This window comes from Bufo gargarizans, chromosome 8 (genome assembly GCF_014858855.1).
Source record: "Bufo gargarizans isolate SCDJY-AF-19 chromosome 8, ASM1485885v1, whole genome shotgun sequence".
NCBI lineage: Eukaryota > Metazoa > Chordata > Amphibia > Anura > Bufonidae > Bufo > Bufo gargarizans.
The window spans coordinates 37,493,811-37,520,265 of NC_058087.1; the positions used below are offsets into that span (position 1 = coordinate 37,493,811).

The following is a 26,455-nucleotide window of genomic DNA, read 5'->3' on the forward strand; positions in this document are numbered from 1 at the left end:
ATAAAATTCAGATTAACAAAACTTGGAACTTAAGGCTGTAATGTAACAAAATACAAAAAAAAAGTCAAGGGGGTGAATACTTTTGCAAGACACTGTATCTGTTCAGTGGGGTGTCCAACCGTTGGGACCCCTACCAATAACAAGTGTGATGTGGTCATACATTCGCGCTGACGCTCCAGTCTGTTCTATGGGACTGTTGAGGAGAAGCCGGGTACATAGCTCGACTATCCCCAGCAGTCCCATAGGGGTCATTGGAGCGGCAGCCTGCATGCATAACTGCTGCTGCATTCACTCCGTGGACTCCAGTAGCTCATTGATGTGGGCCCCAGCGGTTGCACCCTCACCAATCAGATTTAACCCCTATCCTGTGGTAGGGGATAAGTTCCTTTGGTGACACAACACCCTATGAAAGGACATAGATCGCTAGATATCCATTGTTTGTCCATCGCTGTGCATGTTTTTATGGTTTGATAATCCCATGATCGAATCGGTTATTGAGGAACGATCGAGAAGAACTAAGAAACAAGTCCATTTTTGGCCAAGGGAACAACTTTATGTTCTTGTGGGATCTCATCAATCAACTACGATTGTCTGCGGCCAACTTAAGTAATGCCATTGAATTTCCCACCTCCCCCCAGTGTGTAGGTGACAAGTACACATGAGGTTCCTTAAGATTTTCATTGCTTTTGAAAAGAATTCTTTTTAATTCTCGTTAACAAAGATTGTAGGTGTTTTATGATTGAGTTGAAATGATTGTGTGGCTGTGAATGTGTCAATGATTTATTTTATGCTATGTGAAAGACATATGCAGCACAGCTGGAGGATGTGTATATGCTTATTATAATTTATGGTGTTTAATATTACAGATACCACGTACAGTAGGTATGTGAGCATGAAAAAGGAAATAACAGTATCTACGGCTGCAAACCTGGGAAAGAACAAAAAAAAAAAAAACATCATTGGGGTTAAGGGGGGAAGTTGGGTATTTAACTTATAGGACAGTTTTGCTGATCTTCTCCTGACCCATGCGATGCTCTTGTTCCGCAGACAAGACTGATGCAATTCCTTGACATTCACTAAGCCTTTCAGAAACATCTAAGTTTCATTAAAATGTAAAAATATTGTATATCAGTGCACATATTCGGATGCTTTAAAGGGCTATTCCACTGTAAAGAAATTATGTAGGACTGTGTTTTGAGGGTGGAGTTTAGAGATGAAAAAGGAGTGCTCGTCTCATGGATCCCCCGCCGCTCCTGTACAAATGCTGCCCAGTATCCGGTCTCTCTGCTTCGTGATCCAGCAATAATGTTCCAAAACGGGGATCCCTGGAACCAGTCATCGTCTGTACCAGGTCACTGCTGCAGCCGGCGAATGGCTTCAGTAGTCCCATGCCCCTGTGTTAGAACATCTTCACTGTTGGCCGAAACGGGCGTTTGACCAAGAGCTATTGAGGTTGCATGGACATCATATCAGTTGAACAGAATTGTCTACTATTGCGTATTATCATTTGTTGAAAAATGACCTTCAAGTGATGGCTTCAAGTCCATTGGTTAGGGCGGTGTTGATATAAAAAAGGTGGCAACCTTAAAGGTGTTATTCCATAGTTATAGTAAAAAATACATATAAGACATTATATAGCATTTGACCATCTCTTTCCAACAAAGCTAGAACCAGCCCTGTACCTTACATGATCCAGAGATCTATTCATTCCCTGCCTCTCCATTTATTCTCTTTCAGACCAGTACACCCCTAACGTATTTCCAGCTGTCCCATAGAGAATGAATGCTAGGTATCCTCCCCCCCTATTTTCACAAGTATGACAAAGTCTTGCAGAAATTTCTATGAGGTTCTTCAGGCATCAAGCTCATGGATTTCTGCACGCTGTTTCAGATAAACTGGATGGTTGCAGAAATGTAAATATATTCTAAAAGAGAAAATGTATTAGTTCCCCTAAGAGGGAGATAGCTTATGAAATGTAATAAGATGCATTATACCCAGGCAGTGATTGGCATTTAATAAGACATTTTCAATAATTCCACCTAGTAACCAAGCTTGGAAGATGTAGGCAGCCCCTTCATTGTTTATCTCTGTCTACATGCATGCCACTTACTTAGTATGAGGATAGACCATCAGTATCCTGAAGATAGGCCATCAATATCCTGACCCTAGAAATGTTGCTAAATCAGAGACTGATGCAGCCAGAGAAAGAACTGTATAGGTTATGAGCACTTTTGCATAAATGCTCCCCCCCCCCCCCCCCCATACCTGGTCCTCGCCAACAATGAGGGGGATCTTGTCTGTCGTGTCTTGAGAAACACTGGTCTAAACAATAGTCGATTGGTTTGGGATAGCCAATGGGTACCTAATTGCTCCACTGAAAAGCATTATAGGAGAATTTAATAGGAGGGTCAGTTCCCATTCCAAGTGCTGAGTGTTGGCTCAAAATGTGTGCATTGGTCAAGTAAATACATGTCCTCTAGTTTGAGACATGTAGGATCTGGTAGTTTCAGGGAGGGTAGGGTTTCAGTAGCGTATTCCAAAATCTGATATCTCTAGGTAAGAGAGTCTCAACAGATACATGTTGGATGTTACACACCTAAACCTTACCACTAGTGATGGACAGTCAATGGTGCCATCATCTGCCTGGTTCTCTTGTGTTGTAAAAACAAATATAGTGGCTTCAGATTTAGGAAGTGCTCGGCTTTTCATATAAATTCACTGGGAGAAGGGATTGTCCAGATTAGGTTTTAACCACTATTTTTCAGATATTTTTATTAGTCTACATTAAAAGTTAGAAACGCTATCCTCCAATAAAAGGGACAGCATGACACACATACACAATTGTCAAGAGCTGGTCAGACAATGCATTTTCCTGATGTACTCTCACATCCTTGGCAGTTCTGGTCGGTGCTTTTGTTAAATGTCTTGCCTGCCAATTCCTTATTCCTGGCTTGACTGATAATTCATGGTCATAGCTTGGAGCAAGAATGGTGGGCCATGTGTCCGAATGGTTGCCAAACACATCAGATGTATGTTTGCAGCATCCACTGACTTCAGAAAGACCAGTAGGCCATCCAATGTATATTTGACATTCAACTTTTTCCCCGACATGCCAATGCTTTTGTTTCCAAAGGAGATAAGTGCCCACCAGAGGGGGTCTGGCAAAGACTTACTTTCCTCTCTCTATTGAGAACACATGCACCCTCCATATGTATGGGGGTCAGAAGCAATGTCATTTGTATGGCCAGCCTAGGTCCTTGATGTCTGTTGGGGTTCGGTAGTGAGGTTTTGACAAGCTATTCTGCCATGACCAGACTACTTAGATACAGTACTCAGGCACCAAACTGAATATTTGTCTCTGGTGAAGAAAATTCTAGCCATGGCTTTGGATCGCCTATATGACAAAGTGTATGTGTTAGATGTCTTTTTATTACTAGTCTTATTTATTAGCCATCATGTATCACCCACCTATGGCTGTGCTGTACAGACAATGCTATTCTACATAATTGTCACTTTACATTGCATCTTTTAAAGACAACCAGCAATCAGAGGAGCTCTCTGGGCAGAAAATAGCTGCTCTCCATGTGGTACAACGTCAGGAATGTTTCTATTTAACACACATCTGCAGTGGGGTTGAGACTGAGGTTAGAACACACATGCTATGAAATCGGTCGGGTCCCAGAGTAGTTCATCCTGACTATTTTTCAAGTTTGCTTTAAGAAAAAAAAAAAAGTTTTGAGCCAACATGTGTTCTTGAAATGGATTTTATCATTTATGTGCATTTTAATCAAGATATGAATATAGATCATTGTGTAATTTAGAAGTATATCTTGTTGCACAATTTGACATAACTTACCTTTTTGAATTTCCCCCAAAATTCCTTAAAATAAGAAGCAAAATACAGATTAAAGAGAATTTGGGAATTTTATAAATTTCTTATCGGAATAGAAAACAAATAAGTGTTTCTTTTATATTTTGTCTCGGTCATTTGGTAGCTTCTTTTCTTTTTCAAGGAAGTTTTATTTTCCATGACTGTCTAAAAATTTTGCACCTACCAGGTTTCATTTATGACTAGATTGAATGGAATTGCATTTTACACGTTGACAGGACTTGGTTGTGGTTTTCCAATCACTTAATTTTTGGAACTGTTTTTTTGTTTTTTGTAAGAAAATGGAAATTTTAAACTAATTGGCTAAATTGTACCACTAGACAAAAACTGAAAATGTACCTTTTGGCTAGAGTAATAGAGCTGTATGTGCCCTTAAAGTTTCACTTGCCTTGGAAGTACTGTCTACAGCTAGCTCACAGCTAAAGTCTTTTCCAGGTATGACAGATGCAGCAGTGCTGTCATAAGCCACCTAGGAATTTGTTGCGCTGGTTGACATTTTTTAAGTATTTCAAACAGTTGAAGGGTTCTGGTGTCAAGTTTTAAAGGGAACCTGTCACCTGTACTCACTGAGGGCAGCAGAGTGTAGTGACAGACCCGCTGAATTCAACGGTATGTCACTTCTACTAAGCTGGCAGCTAGCCTCCGGACTATGATTGGCGGGGTTCTCTCCTATGCACAACCAGAAAGAAACCCATCACTCATCTGGAGGCAAGAGAGGTTGGGGGACCGAAAGCCTCATGAGACTCATCTTCCTCGCGGCACAGGTGTTGGGGTTATGCATGTCAGTACATTGCACGTACTGACTCCCGGGTCAGTAGATGATTGACAGATCTAATGGTTATGGGGAACTCCCGATTTGGCAAACTGATTTTTTTTGTTCATCCAATCCTTTTGTTCTTCTCCTAGCAGTTGCTTTCTCCTATCTCCCCATTAATAACACATACATGCTTGGCCAAACCGAACATGTAGGGAGTCTGGATAGATAGCTATTGAATACTTACGGCCAGCTTTTTACCTAGCAGTGCTCACTTACCTTAAGGGATTTGGAGTAGATACATGGTCAGAGTTTAGGGTAAACGCCTCAAGACCTATTTGGCTGGATGTAGTATTGGAATACCAGTTGGAGGAGTCCTTAGGTCAGGTTCTATGCTTGTCAGAAGAAATGAGTTTTTAGTGTGTGCCTGGAGGGTATCGCATAGAATGTAGGATAGGGTTCCAGAACAGAGGAGATGCACAAGAAAAGTTGTGTGTGCGAAAGAAGGCGATTAGAGTGATAGAGAGGACTTTGTCATTGGCAGAGCAGGGGTTTCTTGTGAGATGGTATCTGTGAGCTAGAGAAGAAATGTAAGGCAGAGCAGAATTTGAAAGGGATTTGTGCAGTGAGGAATTTGAGCTGGATTATTATTGTTATCCTCTGGATAGGTCATCGGTATCTGATCGATCAGTGGAGTTCCGACACAGATCAGTTGCTTCTGTAAGCGCTATGGCTTTCTTGCAGATTTTCCTAGGCCAGTGACATCACGTTCATTGGTCACATGGCCTAGACACATCTCAGCCCCATTGAAATGAGTTGGCTGAGCTGCCATACCAAGCACAGCCACTGTACAATATATGGCGCTGTGCTTGGTAAGCTGCAAGGAGGTTGCGGCTCTTACAGGAGCGCCAGTGCCGTCTCATTCAGCTGATTCCCAGATATCGGACCCCCACTGATCAGAAACTGATGACCTATTACTAAGATAGGTCATCAGTTAAAAAGTCTAGGTAACCCCCTTTAAAGGTTTAGAATTATACTGCAGCAGTTGAGATACCGGAGTCCTTCAGTGTCTCTTTAAATTTTCATTAGGTAGAATATAGCCTGTTTATTAGGAAAATAAGTTTGTCGATACTATTAATGACTTATGCATTGTTCAACGATCTGAAAAAAGCATACAATTTTCCCAGTTTCTTGCCTTTCTGAAACCTAAAATGACTGAATATTATCGAGCTGTGATTGAATATTATTCACGTTAATTAATCCATGGAGCGTTGTTGCCTTTTCTCTGTGCATAATTCAAAAACACATTTCTTGCAGTTTGAATACATCTTTTATATTTATATTGTGCTTCCTTTGTATTGGGGAGCAATGCCTGTAATATTATGTGAATATTTACATTTTATGGGACGACAGCATGGAAGCATTATGTAGTGGATTAATTGCCTCTCACTGGCAGCACAAACAGAATGATTATTAGCAGTGACATATTGGATGCTTTATGGATATTTACAGCAAGTGAACAGTCTCCTCCATATTAGAGAATTGCATCTACAGAAATTCCCTAATTGACTTCTAGTATTTTGCCCCAAAAAGCCCACGTTACTCATCATGTTCTCTAAGAAAGGGAAGGATTCTGATGATAGATGTTGTGAAAGTCAGTCTTTATGTTCAAAAGAGCCAAATCGGACTGTACAGGTCTGTGCTGTATTTTGGGATCGTGGCTGGAAATTTGTGAAAATCAAAAAGTAAATGTATACGGTTATGTATGTACAATGCTAAAATGTTTTCTCTTCTACTTCTTGTTCAGGTCTGCTACCACAGCTTGTAGGAGTTGCACCTGAAAAGGCTATTAAACTGACGGTAGTGGCTCGTGGCGTTTTTTTTACCAGGAAATCCACCCCATTGCCCTGTATAAACATGTCAACCAACAGAAGATGTGTTAATGGTATTTTTATGCATGATCATTTGTTATCCGCTTATCCCCCGTGTGCTGTAGACAAACAATATACTGTATGAGAGGAGCGGTTTAAATGAACAATCACAAGAACAATCATTCGTTCAAAATCCTCCCAATAATTGCTTAGTAAGGTCCCCTTCAGATGAGCGAGTGTCACGCTCTGGACTCGCAGCGGGAGTATACAGCAGCTCCCGTCCTGACCTCCAGAGCACTGCCGGGGTCGCATAGCATTATATTGATTTTTGATGCTATGTATCCTTTAGAGGTCTGGAATGTATTGGATAGCACTGACCTAATGCTGTCAGTGTCATCTAATACATTCCAGAACTGTAAGGGCTACATAGCATCATAAATCAGTATAATACTATGTGACCCTGGCAGTGCTCTGGAGGTCAAGACGGGTTTTCTCCCTGACACACATTGCGAGCCCGATGCGTGAGTCTTGCTTGTGTGAAAGGGACCTAAGAATGAAAGTTAAAAGGGTTTACATTACTAGCTTTATGTCTACTGGGAATAGCACAAACAAGCATTTATTTTACTACTCCCATTATGCAATAAAATTTGTGACGTTTTAACTTTTATAGACACCCTTGCCACTTTTCAAAAAAATTGGGTGCAGAGGGATGTGGACAGGACCTCCACAGCCCAAGTCAATCCACAATGTGCACCAGAAAACTACTCCACCTCCTGGCCCTCGCTAGCACTATAAAAATGAAGACCCGCATACACAACACCAGTCTTGATAAATCCCCTATCTCTTGAATCCTTAAGATCATGCACGTCTTGTAGTAAAAATTGTTTATCCACTGGACATGTGTTCCATGTACAGATCCAATCTTGACCACCAAATCTTATCTTCATTACTTTACACCTGGAAGAAGGTCAAATTGTTCCAAACTAAAGGCCCTATTACACGGAGCGAATACAGATTCTTGTGCATGTGAGCGAAAATGAACGAGAATCATGTGATGTAATAAGTATGAACGATTCAAAGACGAGCGAAAAATCGTTTGTTTCTCGTCCATCCTGATCTTTTAGCATGCTAAAAAAGTATCGCTCCTCGTTAATAGATCCGTTCGTATAATATGGAGTCGTCTACTCGCTAACAATCTCATACATGCCTTTTGACCAAGCGTCTGTCCCCCATCTTTACATGTAATAACAAGGAACGATTTGAATAAGTAACGACCGTACTACTTTTCATTATTAATGAGTCACTACATCTTCGATCGTTTCTCGTGATCTGTAGGACATCCGCTGGTGTAATGGCACCTTAAGACCATGAATCATCCTGTAATAAAACACCCCTATCTTTCTTTGTCTTGGATCATTTTTCATGTAATCACAAAATTGGGTTTCGGCTCCGCTATCCCTCTGAAGTTGACAATAGCAGACATATATCTTCAAAGTTTTCGTGTCCGACAGCCTATAATTTTGCCCATTTCTCAAAATTTGCTTGCTTATTGGCTCTCATTTGTTATATAAAGCAAAAATAAATAAAAAGAGAAACCAGTCGGGCGTTTCGTCATTTCTTCGGCTACGAGATGGGCCATGCGGAGCCCATTACAGGAGCGTGAAAGGCAGATTGCATCAGGTAGTGGCTTTTGTTTATAGACAGCATTATAAATTGTTATGTCTGTTTGTATAAAGGAGCGGCGCTGCCAATAATCTGCTGGAAGAATGCGCAGCCCGGGAGGTGCTCGGTGCATGTAATCGTGTTGTTACATATGTTACAATTTCCTTTTTTTTATGTAGGTTAATGATTTTGTTCGAGATAAGTTTACTCAGCGAGATGGTTCAATTCCGTTCCTGGCTGAAGTTATGGCTGGCGGCTGTGTGAGTATCTAAGTTAGTGATGCAATTGTGTTGGGTTCTGTGAAAAAAAAACTAATGATGAAGCATGTGGTTGTCTCCACATTCAGAAGTCACGCACAGGGAAAGGTACACACATGGGCCCTGTGCAGTGGCACACAGTCATATGAGAAGAATAAAAGAAAAGTTGGAACCTCTGTATCGGCGCTGACAGTGCCGATACAGAGGTTCCAACTTTTCTTTTATTCTTCTCACTGACCGCTTCATCCCGATGTCCGCATCCCCGTCACGTGTAGGAACCCAGGCAGTAGCGCAGGCACTCCGTAGGCAGGTCGGATAATACCAGCGGAGTGAAATATAGCTGTTGTGACTCCTCACACCAGCAGAGGGTAAGCGCAACTATTTTGAAGACTCAGAATCTCAATACTATACAGCACCACACATGAGGCGCTGCCTCCCGGCTCCTTTTTCTTTCACACACAGAGTCATATGAGCCATAGGCTGTCTGCATGCAACCATATGGTGCCTCTGCAAGGCTTTGGAGCATACCACGATCTTCCCCCCAGACTCATATGAAATTAATGAGAAAACAAAACTTCTGCGTGCCTCCGTATAACATCAGAAGCAGAGCCACCTACATGCACCATGTTATAGATGCATACAACAGCTGTATGCATAGGGCATTAGAATTTTTCTTTTTTTTTCCAGACCAGATTAGATTTTTCTTTTATTGTATGGGTCTATTCATAAATAGATTTGCAGCTTATTTTGTAATTTTTAACTTCGGTGCGCAAATGCCCCAAGAGTTTTTTTTTTTCCGGGTCTTAGAAATTGCTGACCTATCCTCTGGATCGGTTAGGGGCCGACACAACCACTGATCAGCAGTTTAAAGCACGGACCAGCGCCAGAGACTATACAGTGACCAGCGCCAGAGACTATAAAGTGACCAGAAGGCTCTGTCCGCTGTGTAGTTTCAGGTGCCAGCGTAGGAAACCTTGTGCTTCAAGTTCCATGTATTGTATAGCTTCTGCTTTCAAAAACAGCTGTTCGGTAGAGGTGTGGGACCCTCACGATTTGTTATTGATGACCTATCCTAAGAAATTAGGAATTTAATGTACATTTTAACCATTGAGAGGAAAAAAAAATATTAAAGGGGGTGGCACATCTAGGACACAGATGTCATATTGCTAGGAGATGCCATCAATGTCACCTAGGAGCAGGTTCAAGAGATGAGATCCACGCCTATCTCCAGAACAGAGTCCCCGAAGTCCCACTGGCCATGCACGGCCACCCTCCATTATCCACCATGGGAGTTTCAAAAAAAGCCAAGCACCAACACTGCTATTACTGGCAGTCCCATAGTGGTGAAAGGAGAGGTGGTTGCGCTTGTGCGGTGTGCTCCCCTTCACTTCTGAAGATAGGTGATAGGTGTGGATCCCATCTCTTGAACCCGCTCCTAGGGGACATTGATACCGTATCCTAGCGAGTGTTCCATATTGGCCAACCCCTTTAAAGGGGTTATCCCGAAAAAATATATTGCTGACATATCGATCGGCAGGGGTCCATATCAGCTGTTTTGAGAAGTTGCGACACTCACTGGAGCTCTCTAACTCTTACCAAGCACAGTGTGTATATTGTATGGGGGCTGCGCTTGGTATTGCAGCTCAGACCCATTGACTTAAATAGACGTGTACAGTGACATCACATGGCCTAGGAAGAGGCCACGGTGCTCACAGAGCACCCAGCCTCTTCTAACAGCTGATTGGTGGGGGTCCCGGGTGACAGCTGATCTGATATTTTTTTTCACTAGGACACTTCTTTGTTAGCTTGATAAAGGCTACTATGTAGCCGAAACGTTGCTGTAACCGGACCATGTGTACTGTCTCATGCACCGTGTGTGAATAAAGCCTTATTGGATTGGAGATGCTGCCGTCATATCTTTTGTGGTTGGTGGTTATCTTGGGGATCATGAACCGTGGGTAGACCTAATACACTTTAATAGGGAGGAGCAAATCGACTTCGGATGAAACATCCGAAGTCGATTCGCATAAAACGAGCGCTCCGTACAGTATTAGAATGTATTGGCTCCAATGAGCCGAAGTTATTGCTTCACGAAGTATTCCGAGACTTCGCATAATAACTTCAGAAATTGATTTATACTGTAAAAAAACATTTCCCGAACTCTGGTTCGGTGCCAAGTGGTAATGGTTTTTTACAGTATAATTCAACAAGTTTTATGCGAATCAAATAATACATCCGAAGTCGATTCGCTCATCCCTATTTGTTCTGAACATTTTCTGAACCGCTAGAAAACGAAATCCTTTGTATGTTTTGTAATGTTTTATGCAATGTGGATTTAGATTGAAGGCGGAGTTCCATTTTAATATTTACATACTGATTATTTATTTTTTTGTTTATTTGTATGTATCAATTTATTCAAACACAAGATCCCAAAACACTGTTACTGGGCAAAGTAATATTTTGACACTTACAATGCGGCCAGTGAGCTTTCTAACGTATTTGGAAGTACAGGCCTGTACCTAAAAAAGAAGAAAAAAATGCACTGCTTGTTTGTTAATTTTTTTTTATTTTTTTTGGTAATATCCTAGAGATGTCATTTTTTTCAAGCTTTTGATTTCTAATGACTTCCATTTGAGTGAAGCTGACAAGCTAGGATTACATACAAAAAATACTATCCACTCCCAGAACTTAGGGCATTGGGGTTAATGACCCCTACTGGTTTTTAATTCAGAGACATATCCCTAGAGGGCCCCTGAAGGAGGCTGCTTCTAGTCTCCTCTGATTGGATCTGGCAGCCTGGTGCATACCTAGGCCTTCACCTGTCACTGCACAAGGTTTGCATTCAGTGCCATATGAGAGAGATACTGTTGTGTAGAACATGGGGGCAATCAGGAAAAAAAGTACTATGGACATTTACAGAAAGCACTGTGTTTTCCACACACTCAGGGTTATCTCTGCAGACACTTTAAAGGTCGAATAGAAGGAATTAGAGGTAGACTTTCTGTAATTCACATACTTCACCTTCATGGCATTTCCATTTTTCGTAATGATTATCATGAGATAATATATTACCTAGCAGCAAATGTATGTTGTCGTATGTGGTAATAAATATAGGTCTCTAGTGGTTCTTACAGACTGTGGTATCTGCAGTAGTTATGCTAAAGCCAAATCTGTCTTGAGCTTTCAAAGAAACCAGTCATGTTGGAAATGCATGGTCTGAAGTCAATGCATCAAAAATCCAGGAATCTTTGAGTGCAGGAAAGTGCATGAAGATAAAGTTTTGAGATCCTTTATTGATACCTGATGAAGGTGCCAGTTTGGCACTGTAACGCGTAGTATCCAGTAAAGGACTTCAAAAATGGTATTACGACCCCGGTGAATGAGCCAAACAGTGGTGGAACCAGGACTATTGTGATATTAAGCCTACAGCAGGATTGAGCATGGACTGCACAATCTCGTAAGGTGAGCGCAACAATAATTGCTCTTATGAACTTATTGTAAAAAAATATATACTGTGTGCAGTATGGACTGCCATGCTATTTTCTTTTCACCTTGGAAATACAATCCAGTCAGCAACCAGAATGTTGTACAAAGCAAGAGGAGCTGAGCAGATGGATATATCATTTTGTGGGAATCGTTCAGTAGAACTATGCAAAGAGGTATCTTCCAAGAAAAAGAACCATCTCACCAAAACCTCTTGGAAGTGGCTCCCTATGAGTCAAGATCCAGCTTTCCAACAAGCATTGGGATTTGACCAAAGAATATAGCCAAACCAAATATCCATAAGTAGACAGCTGTTTTGTGGTGGTTTTCCTTCGTCAGTACAGAGCAGTATTCTAGCTGGCTCAGTGCAATGCCTTGGAAGTGGCTTTGGTAAAACGATGCCTCTTGGCATATTAGTTTCCCGTGGAACACTGCCAGTAGGTCTGCATTCCCTGGAGTACATCCAGTAAGTCTCCATACCGGACCTGTCTCTAAGAAGTCAGGAGAACTATTAATTTTAAAAAAAAATATCTCATTCTGGGCTTAGCGGTCCTATTAATGAGTGAGGAGAGTGCATACAGACCTAGTCGTAAATCACAGAGTAGGACCGCCCAGTGGACTCCTAAACAAAGAATGAGTAGAAGTGTGACTGAATATAGTACAACTTGTACTGGATCTCTTCCCACAAAACTATATATCAGTCTGCTTATCCTGTTCTATAACATGCTGCCTGTAGATTGGACTACATGTTCAATGTGACGGGTTAATTTTAACCCTCCATGTACCTGATCAGCATTAAGCGGCTGTATATTGCAGTTTCACACGCTGATCTCACTCCATACGTGGAGGGAACCAGCTGAGACTATGGAACTCTCTGCCAGAGGAGGTGGTGATGATGAGTACAATAAAGGAATTCAAGAGGATGTATTTCTGGAGTGTAATAATATTACAGGCTATAGCTACTAGAGAGGGGTCGTTGATCCAGGGAGTTATTCTGATTGCCTGATTGGAGTCGGGAATGAATTTTTATTCCCCTAAAGTGGGGAAAATTGGCTTCTACCTCACAGTTTTTTTTTTTGCCTTCCTCTGGATTAACTTGCAGGATGACAGGCCGAACTGGATGGACAAACGCCGAGATTGGCGTTCTCATCACTTAAACCCTCAGATGCTGCTATCAATAGTAACCACAGAATCTGTGGGGTTAGACAGTGAGAGTGATCCCTCTGTCTTCTGATTGGATCTCCCCAGGCAAAATTACAGAGCTCCGATCGGTTGCTATGACGGCTGGGGCCTTGTGAAGGTTCCTAGGCCTGAAACTCCCTGTGAAGCTGTGTCTGATGCACAGCTCAGCAGGCAGCCTGTCAAAATCCTGTGGACTGCAATAGCTTCAGACTATCACATTTACAAGTCCCCTAAAAGTAAAAATGACAGTTAAAAAAAAATCTTTTAAACATAAAAAATAAATAAAAATAAAAAAACTAAAAAGATAAAATTTAATATCCCCTCTTTCCCAATTTTACATAAAAATAAACAATATAAATAAACATAACGTATCGACGCATCTGAAAATTTCCAAACTGTCAAAATATTTTTCCAGGTATGATTAACCATTTTTTTGTCACCTTCATTCCTAGACACTAATAATGTTTTTTATATATATATATATATATATATATATATATATATATATATATATATATATATATATATATATATATATACAGAATTTGAGCTGACACAAGGGTTGTTAAATCATAATTTCTATCTGTTGAGAATGGATAGAGTGATTTTAAAAGGAAAAACAATTACACAAATCTTCAGTAGTTGAATTAATTATGCAAAATGTCTACCAAATGAGTGCCTCCTAGTTTACCTGAATTAAAAATTAAGGATCTTTAAAAAAACTGACACATCAAAGCTGTTAAGTAATAAAATGATGAAGGATTCAGGATTGCAGACACTTAATTTTTTTTTCCCCCCCTTCAGACGAAGTCCCTTCACCCACACAGTGCATGTAATTCATTGCTGGAAGTGATGTTGATTGAGCTCTACAGATTTGATCAACTCTTTGTTCTTGAGATCATCATGGTGACATCTGTCCTGATATTATTAGCAGAGAATATATAGAAAATAAGTGGTGCCCTGTAATCTGATTTCTTGTGCTTGTGACCGAGACCCAATTGAATTATCAGATAGGAACACTGTACAGACATAACATGTATATCACTTATGGGTTATGTCTGCATTTCCCTTATTTAATTCTCCACCGCAATGTCTCACAAAGCTGTAGGCCAAGATTCAGGGAGCAGGAAAGCTGTAGTATGTTATCTGTAAAGAATATTTTTGCTACGTAATGATCGTGAAAGTAAGATGTGGCCTGTACAAAAGACCAAAAGACATCAATTTATTAGAAATAAAATTTACTCCCAATAATTGGTTGATCCATCTAGTATCCCTTGGGTTTCTAAAGCTGGAGATGCATTGTATACCTGCCTTATCAGGAAGAAAAAAAAAAAAGAAAAGCAACGCGTTTCAGTGCTTTGCTAGCCACATATGTGTCTAGCCTGCTGAAAGCACTAGAACAGCTCTGAAACCAGTAATAAAAGAAGCAATGTGTTTTAGGACTGTACTTTCTGCACATTTTGTTAGGCTATATCCAAATGTGGCTAGCACAGCACTGAAACGCGTTGCATTCCATGCCTTCTTCAGGGATAAGAGGCCATGTGTTTCAGGACTGCACTTACTGATCATCTTCTTAGGCTATATACAAATGTGGCTTGTACAGCCCTGAAACGCATTGCATTGTGTTGACTAGTTCAGTGATAAAAGAAAAGATGCGTTTCAGGATTGTACTTAGTGGTCATTTTGTTAGGCTACGTATATACACATGCGACTAGTACTGCCCTGAAACACATTACATTGAATGTGCTCAAAGAAGCAATGTGTTTCTGGTGTTACTAGACATTTTGTTAGGCTATATACGCGTGGGTGGCACAGCCCTGAAACGCGTTGCATTGCATGTCTTCTTTAGCAATAAAAGATGCAGTGCGTTTAGGACTGCAGTTACTTAACGGTCCTTTTGGCAATATATATATACGAGAAATGCGTTGCGTTGTATGCCATCTTTTATCAACAAGATGAGACGTGTTCAGCAGCAGTGCTTGTAGTAGTACATGTATAATACATACACAATAAAATTCTGATACTTTTGGGACTGTCAGGGTGGTGAAATTGAGACCTTACACATGCATGCATCTGCTTTTTGCTATTGGGTAAGGTATTCAGTGGTTGGGTGGGTAAAATATGCATGATCTATATAGTTTTTGACTTCCCACTGAGCCGAAATGAAATGGATAAAAGCACAATGAGTCTCCTTGCCATCCGCGCAAATCCCACTGCCCAGCACCTATTAAATAAACAGGTAATTTACATAATTTGTAGAGTAATGTATCCCCGATTATAGTTCACTCTTACTATATAAGTGTTTTTGAATATATTGGTGAGCTATAAAGTTTATTATTATTCTTGCTAAGAACTTTTATGTTTTTTTTACCGTCAATATATAATTTGAATGTCAGACATTAATGAAAACATTTCATCAAAAAATAAAGCGTGTCAGACGTTGGGGAGAAGAGACTGCGAGTGGTAACACAAGTTCCTCCAGAATGTAGCACTGCTGCCCCTGTTGGCAGAATCATGAATGACACCTTTGCTAAACAAAACAATGAAACTCGTTAATTGACAGGGATGTGTGGGTTGGAAGGAGGAGGCTCAGATTGACTTGCTTTCGGACATCCTAATGTTTAGAGGATTTGCCTTGGGTGAAAATGTAAAGGGCAATAGGTCTAATGTGTAGGGTCAGATGTTTACACCCCGCAGCAATAAAGTGGCGCAGGGTGCAGTGTGCCGGATATCAGTGTGCATATTTTTTGTGTGCCCGATGCTTTTCTCTTTTTTTTTCCCCTTTGCTTAATTGTTCATTGTGGGCGTTTTACCCCATTGAGTTGACACTGAGGTTAAACAGATGACTCCTGCTATTCACATTGATGCTCTGGTTAATGACTATTTACAGTGTAATTTGTCAACTCCTCTGAAGGTGTGTTACCAGAGATTGGGAAATGCTAAAAATACTCCCATAGTCTTAATGTATAGCTTTACAGCATTGTATCCCATTCTAGGAAAGCTGGGTGACTAATATAAACCAATATTACAGCTCCTTATCCAGCTTTCCCAAGCTTCAGTGTAGTTATGCCACGTCGTCCAGTCAAGTGTGACTACACAATATGGCAGGTTTGTCATTCAGGTGTATAGGAAAGCTGGGTGATCAGCCTTATGGAAGATGTGACGGTTGTCACCTTCACAGACGAGACCTAATAAGGTGACAAATTAGAGGGGTTTTCCAAGGTCAACAGTACCTGATCAGTGAGGGTCTGATACCCAGGACCCGGCCGATCAGCTGTTTGAGAAGAAACCAGCACTTGCAGTAGCGCCCTGGCCTTTTTGCAGCTTACTACAGCATGGCGGATGTGCTTGGCATTGCAGCTCAGCCCCATTCACTTTTATGGGGCTGAGCTGCGCTTAGGCCATGTGACCGATGAAAGTGACGCGACACAGCCTAGGGAAATCTTCAGAAGGCCGCAGTGATACTGCAAGCGCTGGTGCCTTCTCAAACAGCTGGTCAGCGGGGGTCCTGGGTGTCAGACCCCCCCCCCCCCCCACCAATCAGATACTGATGACTAGTGTTGAGTGAAGTCGCTTTGTTCAAAACTTCAGATTAAGGGTCCATGCAAATGTACGTATTTTCTTTCCGTGTCCGTTCAGTTTTTATTTTTTGCAGACCGTATACGGAACCATTCATCAATAGGTCCGCAAAAAAGTTACTCCGTGTCCGTAAGTCTGTATATCCGTTCCGCAAAAAAAATAGAACATGTCCTATTATTGTCCGCACTACGGACGAGGATAAGACTGTTCTATTAGGGGCCAGCTGTTCCGTTCCGCAAAATACAGAATGCACATGGACGTCATCCGTATATATTTTGCGGATCCGACGTCATGACCACTAATACTATATGGAGATCCGTCTCCATACGGTATTAAAATGTATGGGCTCCGATGAGCCGAAGTTATTTATTCGAGAAGCCCCACGTGACTTCATTGAATAAGTTCAGTATTTGATTTTTAAAGTATAAAACCGCTTCAAAACTTGAATCAGAACTCTGCTTTGGGTCCGAGGTACCAGTCAGACCCTAAGCAGAGTCCGGTTTCAAGTTTTGAAAATTTAATATCAAATGTATTTAACGATTTCACAAATAAATAACTTCGGCTCATCGGAGCCCATACATTTTAATACTGTTCGGAGACAGATCTCCGTACAGTCTTAATCCGAAGTCTTGAATGAAGCGTCTTCGGATGTAACATTCAAAGCTCGATTCGCTCAACACTCCCAATGACTTATCCAGAGGATAGATCATCAGTTAAAAAGAAAATCTAGGAAAACGCTTTAATGGCTTATATTTCAGGTGATTTTTCTAAATATTTTTGATTTGAATTATTTTATAATGGATGCAGCTTAGGCAGGGTACAGGCTCTTCTTAAAGAGACCAGCTGAGTATAAAGACTTAATGGCAATGCTCCATGGGAAAATAATATGCAAAGAGGAATCTCCCAGGGAAAGAGGGGCAAGAGCCCCGAAACAGCTGTCTGCAGATGGATATTTGGCTTGATGTTTTCTCTTGTCATATTCCAAGGCTTGTTAAAAAGTCTGACTTTTACTCATAGGGAGCCAGTAACGAAAGGTGGCGCTAGTGAGATGGTTCTCTCTCCCTGGGAGATACCTCTTTGCATTTTATAATGCATGCAAAGGTTTAAGAAAGCATCTGAATTGTCTTATTGGTAAACATACAGAAAGTAAGGGCTGTATTAAACCTGCCGATTTTTCGGCTGCTAATCGCTAACGTGCGTTCACATGAACGCTTGTTAGCGATCATCTTGCAGTGTAATACTGCCGCTGATTGCCCGATGAACGAGAAAACGCTCTTTCATCCGGCAATTCTGATTTTAAAGCATGCTCAAAAATCAGCGCTTGCCGGCGGCAGATCATGCTGTCTAATTACGATCTACCACTAGACAGTATGGGGATGAGCGATGGCATAGCGATCACTCCTCCACATGCTGCAGGGAAGATCGCTGCATGTAATAGCAGCAGTCTCCTCCGCTAGCTAGCAAGCGATTGCCGGGAGTAAACTCTTCCCTTCTGAAAATCGCTTGCTCAATCGGCCTGCATAATACAGGCTTTAGCCCCAGTATATGAGATATATTCTGGATGCTACTATAGACTTCAAATGCATAAGGATCTCTTCTCGTAGCTCTGGATCTCATGAAGAATTATATGTTCCTGTGAAGACTTGTTTCAGGGATCGGACGACTTTAAGTCACTAGGTCACTTTAAGCCATAATTGTGAATGACTTATCCAGGGATGACATCGCTCCTAAGTCCTTATCCTGGGATGACATCATTCATAATTCCATGTAATTGAGATGATGTCATACGAAGCCCCTCCCTTTTTCAAATCCCCTTTCAATGCTTTAGACTTCATAAACTGAGCAAATCTGGAGAGTTGGGTGGGATACCAGTTAGGAAAATTGCAGAGGAAATGCATCTCTTCTGGTAGTGAAAGCTCTTCTGAAGGAAACTGTATGAAGATATTGTTGAATTTTGAATTCAACCTTGAAAAGTTCTGCCATTATGAAATCCATCACTTTAGTCCAGGCAGGAGACTGCAGTGCTCGGGATTTAATATATGTTGTGTCAAATTAAAATCTAGATAAACAAAGAACAATCACTGTCTTGTGGATAGCAGTAACCTGCGGACAACGGGCTGACCCCAGAGGGTCAAGGGTCACAACAGGTCTACTCATCTGCTCAGGGCATACTGATGACTGACTGAATGGACTTCTGTGCATTTTATCCTGTTCAAATTATATTCATTACAGCATTTAGATTTATTCAGGTCATGTTAATTTTTTATTATTTCATTTATTTTGTGCTATTTTATTTTATTTTTTGTCTTTAACTTTTTTCTTTTTTAATATAAATTAAGCTGCCATGCATGGAGTTGAGCTATGATCTTGCCTTACTGTAACGGCTTGGAAGCTGTCCTAGAAATGAGACTTCAAAAAGCAGAAAGTCATTAATTTCATTGAGCTCTTTCTCTGTAGTGGTGGCCGCAGCATCCAAAGGTCCTTCAGATGAAAAATGAACTTTTGAACTGCACTGATTTGTAAAATTCTCTATTTCAATATGCAGCAATGCGGGTGATTATCATAAAGTCCAGATGTCCATACTGTGGTTTGCAATTTTTTTTTTTTGTATTGCTTTGGGGCTGCTATTGAGAAAAATGCATGCAAACCTTTTATGGGGGAATTGCTAGGAAAACTGTTGGCATTCCGTATCTGCTCAGAGGCAATTCAATCATTATTGGATGTTAGTGTCCTTTTATAAAAATCAGAAATTTTGGGGGTCGGAATGGTGAAAAGATCTTAGGTGTATGCTTGGTGTGTTGCTCACAGTGGTCTGGGGCTCGAGCACTGGTTGTGTGTGCCTCATGGATCTCCTGGGCATCTTTTCTGTGGTGTTGTACTATTAAAGCCCATCTGTCCACAGATTGGTACCTATGACACTGGATGACCTGTTACATGTGCGCTTGGCAGCTGAAGGCATCTATGTTGGTCCCATGTTCATATGTGCCCGCATTGCTGAGAAAAATGATGTTTTAATATATGCAAATGAGCCTCTAGGAGCAACGGGGGTGTTGCCATTACACCTAGAGGCGGCGCTAATTTGTCTCAGCAATGAGCGTATAAAAGACCATAACTTCATTATTTGGTGCAATTTGGACCTTAAAATATCTATAATCTGATTTATGTGCTTATACGCCGCTAACCGAACCCCGGCTTGCTGCAGTTGTGACTGAGTCATAATTATGCTTTGGGCAGAGTTAGCGGCGTGGCCTAGTCTGAAAAAAATAGCACGTATGGTCCCTTTTTGGGATTTTCAAAAGTTGGCAGGTATGCAATGTTATATTAGATTTTTTAGCATTTTACGTCAAAATTGGGCACACTCACATTGGTAAATATAGGCCCCTGTAGTGATGCCTTCTAACATGTCCTAGCCTGTGTAATTGTATCTGTCTGTGTATATTAATGATCCTTCCACAGTACTGGTAGCTAAGTCTCCATTCACATGTCCGCAACGTGTTTTGCGGATCTGCAAAACACAGACAGCGGCAATGTGCGTTCCTCATTTTGCAGACCGCACATTGCCGGCACTAATAGAATATGCCTGTTCTTGTCCGTAATAGGACATGTTCTATTTTTTTGTGGAACGGAAGTGTGGACCCGGAAGTGCCGATCCGCAATTTCGTGTCCGAGCAGCACATCGTGCTGCCCCATAGAAATTAAATGGGTCCGCAATTCCGTTCAGCAAAATGCGGATGTGTGAATGGAGCCTAATACTTCAGACACAATAGGTGCCGGGTGGTCGGATTTTCTAGCTTATTGAATCTAAAAACTAAGCGCTCTACTTGCTACATTCCCGTTTTCATCTTACACAGTCAGACATTGGGTATTTTTATGAATTTTCTCAAGTGACAGATGAGTATTAATCCTTCTTCATTCTTATCTGGAGCTGAAGGGATCTGTATCCACACACAATGTATGATACAGGTCTCAGTAATGTCATTAGTTATCTCGCTACTTTATAGAGGGCACGGGAGGCGAGGGAATCTGTTAATCCCATCATTCGCCTTACATCAAGATCCGCTCCCACAACGGCTGGTAAAAGACCTGACGGAATTGTCTATTTGTGTGCAGGCAGGAGGCTCCCAAGTCATTTTCACAAACCCGCTGGAGATTGTCAAGATTCGCTTACAGGTCGCAGGAGAAATTACTACGGGCCCCAGAGTCAGTGCTCTCAGTGTAATGAGAGACCTGGGCTTCTTCGGCCTTTATAAGGTGAGTCCTATATATGATGTATTGTATGACTATGTATATGCGAAAAGAGGTTGAAAGAAATCCAGCTCCACTTGAATAAAGGAATGTAGATTTATTTTGCTTGCGGTAAAAACTCATCCATGAATTACAAAAATAGCAATATGACTATGTATACATTGTTAATCACCCATGCCCACACCTAAATATTGGTCACAAAATAATGTATATAATTCTTCGGAAGACCGTCTGTGCTGCGGTAGGTGGTAGAGATATTTCAGGAGTGATGTAGGTTGCAGACTGGTTAGATGATGTCATTTGTACAGTGTCTAACTTAAAGTGCACACTGTAGACACAGTTGCACTCACTCATTGCCAAAAGGGCCATTTGAGTTGCTTGAAGAAGTGAGCCGAGGTCTTTCTTGGGCAGTTTTGATGTTCATATCTGTACTATAGATTGGGTCATCCATTGTACAGATGTAGCAGATCTAAACTTGGCTGTGGTGAGGCTGGGTTCACATTTGCACTGGGTTCACCGTGTCTGGCATAGCCGGATACCACCGGATGCACATTCACTGTAAGGGGATCCAGAGGTAATCCGTCCACTTTCCGGCATATATTCCGACTTTCACTGAAAGCCATCATGTACTCCGGATGCAGTGACCGGATTACAGTGCTGGAGTTCACAACGCACATCTCGTGTGACAAAAGCCTATGGGAGCAATTGAAAAAGCCAATTAACATTTTCTTGTCATTGTTTACTTAACTCGTTAAGAGTCAAGATAAGGATCGCTACATGTTTAATATTTGAAGAGTATCTGTCAAGCAACATCAACCCTATAAAACCATTCACACAGCCGATTCCAATGACACTTTATTTATTCTTCTACATCACACAGTTCAGGAGAAATATCGGTTTCGTGTAATATACAAATTACTAGGCTTCTGGAGCACCAAGGGGCTGGTGTAAAGGGGTTGTCTCACTTCTTATCATGTAGGCAAACTTAATACAATGCACTTACTAATGCATTGTGATTGTCCATATTACCTCCTTTGTTGGCTGCATTCATTTTTCCATTACATTATACACTGGTCGTTTTGATTATCACGACCACCCCACAATCCAGCAGCGGTGGTCGTGCTTGCACACTATAGGAAAAAGTGCTGAACAATCCGCACTTCCATGGTCCCAGCCACCAGAGTGCCCGGCATTTTTTCCTATACTGTTCAAGCACGGCCACCACTGCTGGATTACAGGGTGGTCGTAATCATGGAAACAAGCAGTGTATAATGTAATGGAAAAATTAATTTGGCCAGAAAAGCAAGCAATATGGACAATCACAATACATTAGTAAGTGTCTTGTATTAGCTTTCTCTACATGATAAATGGCACTTGCTGAAGTGAAACAGCCCCTTTTAGACCCTCGGAGAACCTGTTCGTCAACACCCACTGCTAAAGACACTCTCCCCTTCCCCTTGATTGACAGAGCCAGACATCTCACCTGTGCCGTTGGTCCGAGTATTGGCGCAGGTGCAGTGGATCTGTTGCTGTTTCCTAACTTTTGTTCCAACTTTTAAATTTGCTCAAGTGTATTTAAGGGCCTTCTGAGGGAAAATTGGGCCAGCGGTGTAAGTCACCAAAGAAACCACCAAAGTAAGTGATTTGAATGCTTGTTGCAGGGTGCCAAAGCCTGCTTCCTGCGTGACATCCCGTTCTCTGCCATCTACTTCCCTGTCTACGCACACTGCAAATCTCAATTTACTGATGAAGAGGGGCACATAGGAGCGCTAAATCTTCTGGCAGCTGGTGCTATCGCAGGTAAGACCTTATTTTTAGATTGATTTTCCTCCCTTCGCAAGATAACTCTGTTTTTGTTAATAGGAACATGAAAATTGTCCTCATCAGCCCGTTTATACAAAAGCAGTATCAGTCACCACCAAGGAGCAGTAAATATATGCTCACCGTGGATGATGTCGTTGTTTTAATGAGCGCTAATTACATTAGCATAACTGGTGTAAACAGCTTAATGTCGTTCTGCGATTTGGCGCAGCATTATGGGTGTCCATCTGTAGCAAAGCTTCTGTCAAAAGCAGCTTTTGAGATGTTCAGGTCGGTGGAAAATATTTTGGTAGGGAAAACAAGGCAGCTGATTACCTGATCTAGGGCTGAACACTCAAATTGTCACACTTAAGTCAACTTATGAACAGTGAACTTATTTTCCATCTTTGGATGAAATTAAAGGGAATGTGTCATCAGAAAATGACCTTTTTTTTTTTTTTAAATCACATTTTTATGTTTAACATATTTTGAAAGAATTTTTGGTGATGTAACTATCTATATTTAAAAAATAAAATAACAGTCGCCACTTCTTGGTCTGTACAGATCACTTTACTGCAGTTATCTGCTTATGTCATTCTAATCCTGCCTGTAATGATATCACCTCTGTGTACAGATAAGACAGGATCCACCATTCACAATAGGTGATTGTCAAATCTTATCTATTCTTTCCTTGTACGATGACCTCTGCACAGGTCACAGAGGATGCCTAGAAAACTCTCCCATAGAAATCCATAAGGTCTGCTCCTGACCATTGTGTCAATGGACCATGGGGCTGCCGTAAAACTTTATTTCTAAAATGCTTTCTAAATGCTGGCAAGATGGCCGCCACCCATAAATTTGGTAACACATTTCCTTTAATTTTGTAAACTATTTATGTCAGTCGGAGCAAGCAGTCTATGAAAACATCTTATTGTCATTTATTATCATTTTTAGCTTTATTGTAATTTATTATCAGTTATTAATGTAGTTATTATAATTTATTAACATATTATCGAAATACATATTTATTAACATAATTATATTTATTGAAATTATCCAAATCTAACATTTTAACATCCATTAATAGTTCTTTATCAAAAGTGCAGAGTTTGAGAAGCCACATTCCAATGCTGGTTCATGACTCCAAATTTCAGTAAAATGTTGTCAACCCCTAGGGAGCCACATGCTGGAGGTCCATTTTGCTACACAGTAACACATGAATTCCGCCATACCCTGGAATTATTAAAAGACCGTAGAAAGCTCAGCCTGTATCTTCATTACATAAGGCCAATATCAATTTCCTCTTCCTCTCCAATAAAAAGTAACCCCCTTCATTCTTCTGTTAGTTCATGGAAAATTAAATCATTCCTCTTATACCCCTTCCATATGTCACATTCTGTTTCCCAGGAGTCTAAGTGACATGTTTGAAGACACTCGAGGGAAATAGGTGGCGCAGACAAGGGTCTGTCCTCTCATATAAACCACATTGTGTTCAAGTGCTGCAACATCCTGACTTCCAGGCAAAGCAGGGCAAAAGCCACCTCATGCCCGGGGCCAAGCTGGTGGCAGGATGCGGCAGCTCTGCTTCCTGCCGACCAGTCATAGAGGTGGCATTGTAAATCTTTTTCTGTAAAGCAATCTATTCATCTGCCTGTTAGCCATGCAGCATTCCCGGCTCCACTGAGTGGCACTAAATAACCCCCCCACTGTAGATGTGAGTACAGCGGGGGCACGCAGCCCATGCTCCAAGGAAGAACATGATTCAGGTAACAAAAAACCCACAAGCGTTATAGACTGATCCATCATCAGGATTCTCTTCTTACGGATTTGCTATAGATAAGCTATTCACAGCACCTCTGTGTGTGACACAAGCGTGGTAATCAATTTGTGTATTCATTAAGCACACTTTGTTTAATGCCTGGTGTGTGGAGCAGTCCTAACAAGCATGTAATTTGGTATCCAAGGAATAACATCTCGAGACACATGGATTGTGTCACAGAAGAGCGTGCTATAGATCTTGTAGACTCGTCGGCGGTTGTGCATTTTTCACCATCAAGTACCATGTAACGTCCTTATAGAATACGGTGTATATATTGTAGAATATTCTTCCAGTCTGGGGATCTGAGATCCTCTAATGTTAACGTGAATCTCCTCTCTTTCCATTTTGGTTAGGCGTACCTGCGGCTTCTTTAGTAACCCCTGCTGATGTCATCAAGACAAGACTGCAAGTGGCAGCTCGGGCCGGTCAAACGACATACAACGGTGTTATCGACTGCTTTAGAAAAATCCTCAGAGAAGAAGGAGCAAAGGCGTTCTGGAAAGGGGCCGGAGGTTTGTATCACAGCTGAAAAATAGTCTGGTGAATTAAAGATTTCAGCTCTTTGCAGTAAAGGCTACATTCACAAGAATGAAAAATGGTCCGTTTTTTATGGCCATTCTTCATCCAGTTTCGCATCCAATTTGTAGCTATTTGGTCATTTTTAATAGCTGTATTGCATCCATTTTTTTTAGGGCTATTAAAATGGATGATTTTCATTGGCTTTTTTAATTTAAATCCCAGCCCTTGCAATGCCCTCAGTATACATGATGTCCCCCATAGTGCCCCCCAGCAGTAATAATTTCACCCATGATCGCTGGGTGCGCATGGGGATGTCATCACACTTGAAGCGCAGGTCCTTCAGCATCAAGAAAGGAGTGACTGCTTCATCGCGTGTAAGTAGATGAGGTGAGTAAATTTATTTATTTTTAATCCCTAAAAGGCTATTTTGCACTAGTGTACCAATTTTTAATGGCCTTTAGACGACTGCACTACTGTCTAACGTCCGTTAAAAGCTGTCCGATAGATTTCAGTGGGGAAGGTCTGGCTGCTATTCACTAGCCGCAAAAAAAAAAAGTCCATGTGAATAGCCCCGTAGACCTTAATTGGTTCTAGACACGGACGTCTTTCACTGTCATGTGAATGTAGCTTAAGGCATATATTGTATTAGATTGCAGTACCAGGGAAAAGTCAGAAGTTGCAGGCCTGTGGAATAATCCTGTACATTGTATAGATGCTGATGTCATGTACGGTACATTACTTAAAGGGATTACCCCCCTCGTTTCTAACCTATCTGGTGCATATAACCAAGAAATGGCTAAATCAAATTTTTAGACCACAGAGTTTGCCACCACGGACTTCTGAATGGCACACTGGCCTAAGTCAGAAACGGTATATGCACTCCCATATACTTAGGAAAGTCGGGGTACTGTTGTGGGGGCTGTAATGGCAGCTATACTGGTTGTCACCCAATTTTAGACCAGTGTGCCATTCAGAAGTCTGTGGTGGCAAACTCCATGGCCCAACGTACTCAAAAACACATATGACTAAGCGATGGCTGAATTGAAAAATGGATGACTTGATAAAAGGAAAGAACTCAAGGACCCGTTGGGTGAGTTTTAAAGAAAGCTCTTCAAAAGCATTTGGGCGGCTGGCTTAGGCTCTTACATAAAAATGAGCCTCTTTTATATAATTGGACCCAACGGTCTAGTAGAGGACAACCCCATGTGAAGCAAACTTGGAAGCCAATCTCTCTTCCAGGATCCATTTTTTTATTGATTTGATTTACTTTTAGACCAAACTAATATATCCGCATATTGATGGTATCCACATATTCTGTGCAGATGGAGGTCGGACATTATGAACCATTTGATACTGAAAGGACTAGACAAGTTGTAAAAGGGTTTCTTGGATAAA

At 41.2% G+C, this 26,455-nt stretch overlaps 1 protein-coding gene across 1 annotated transcript in view; it reads left to right on the forward strand.

Moving 5' to 3' along the window:
• Positions 1–26,455, forward strand: part of SLC25A12 (solute carrier family 25 member 12) — a 123,497-nt gene that overhangs the window by 92,247 nt on the left and 4,795 nt on the right. Inside the window, exons 12-16 of the mRNA XM_044303617.1 lie at positions 6,451–6,503; positions 8,356–8,436; positions 20,788–20,928; positions 22,584–22,722; positions 24,895–25,053. Of these exons, the coding sequence (XP_044159552.1) occupies positions 6,451–6,503; positions 8,356–8,436; positions 20,788–20,928; positions 22,584–22,722; positions 24,895–25,053 (573 nt within the window). The remainder of the gene's footprint in view (positions 1–6,450; positions 6,504–8,355; positions 8,437–20,787; positions 20,929–22,583; positions 22,723–24,894; positions 25,054–26,455) is intronic.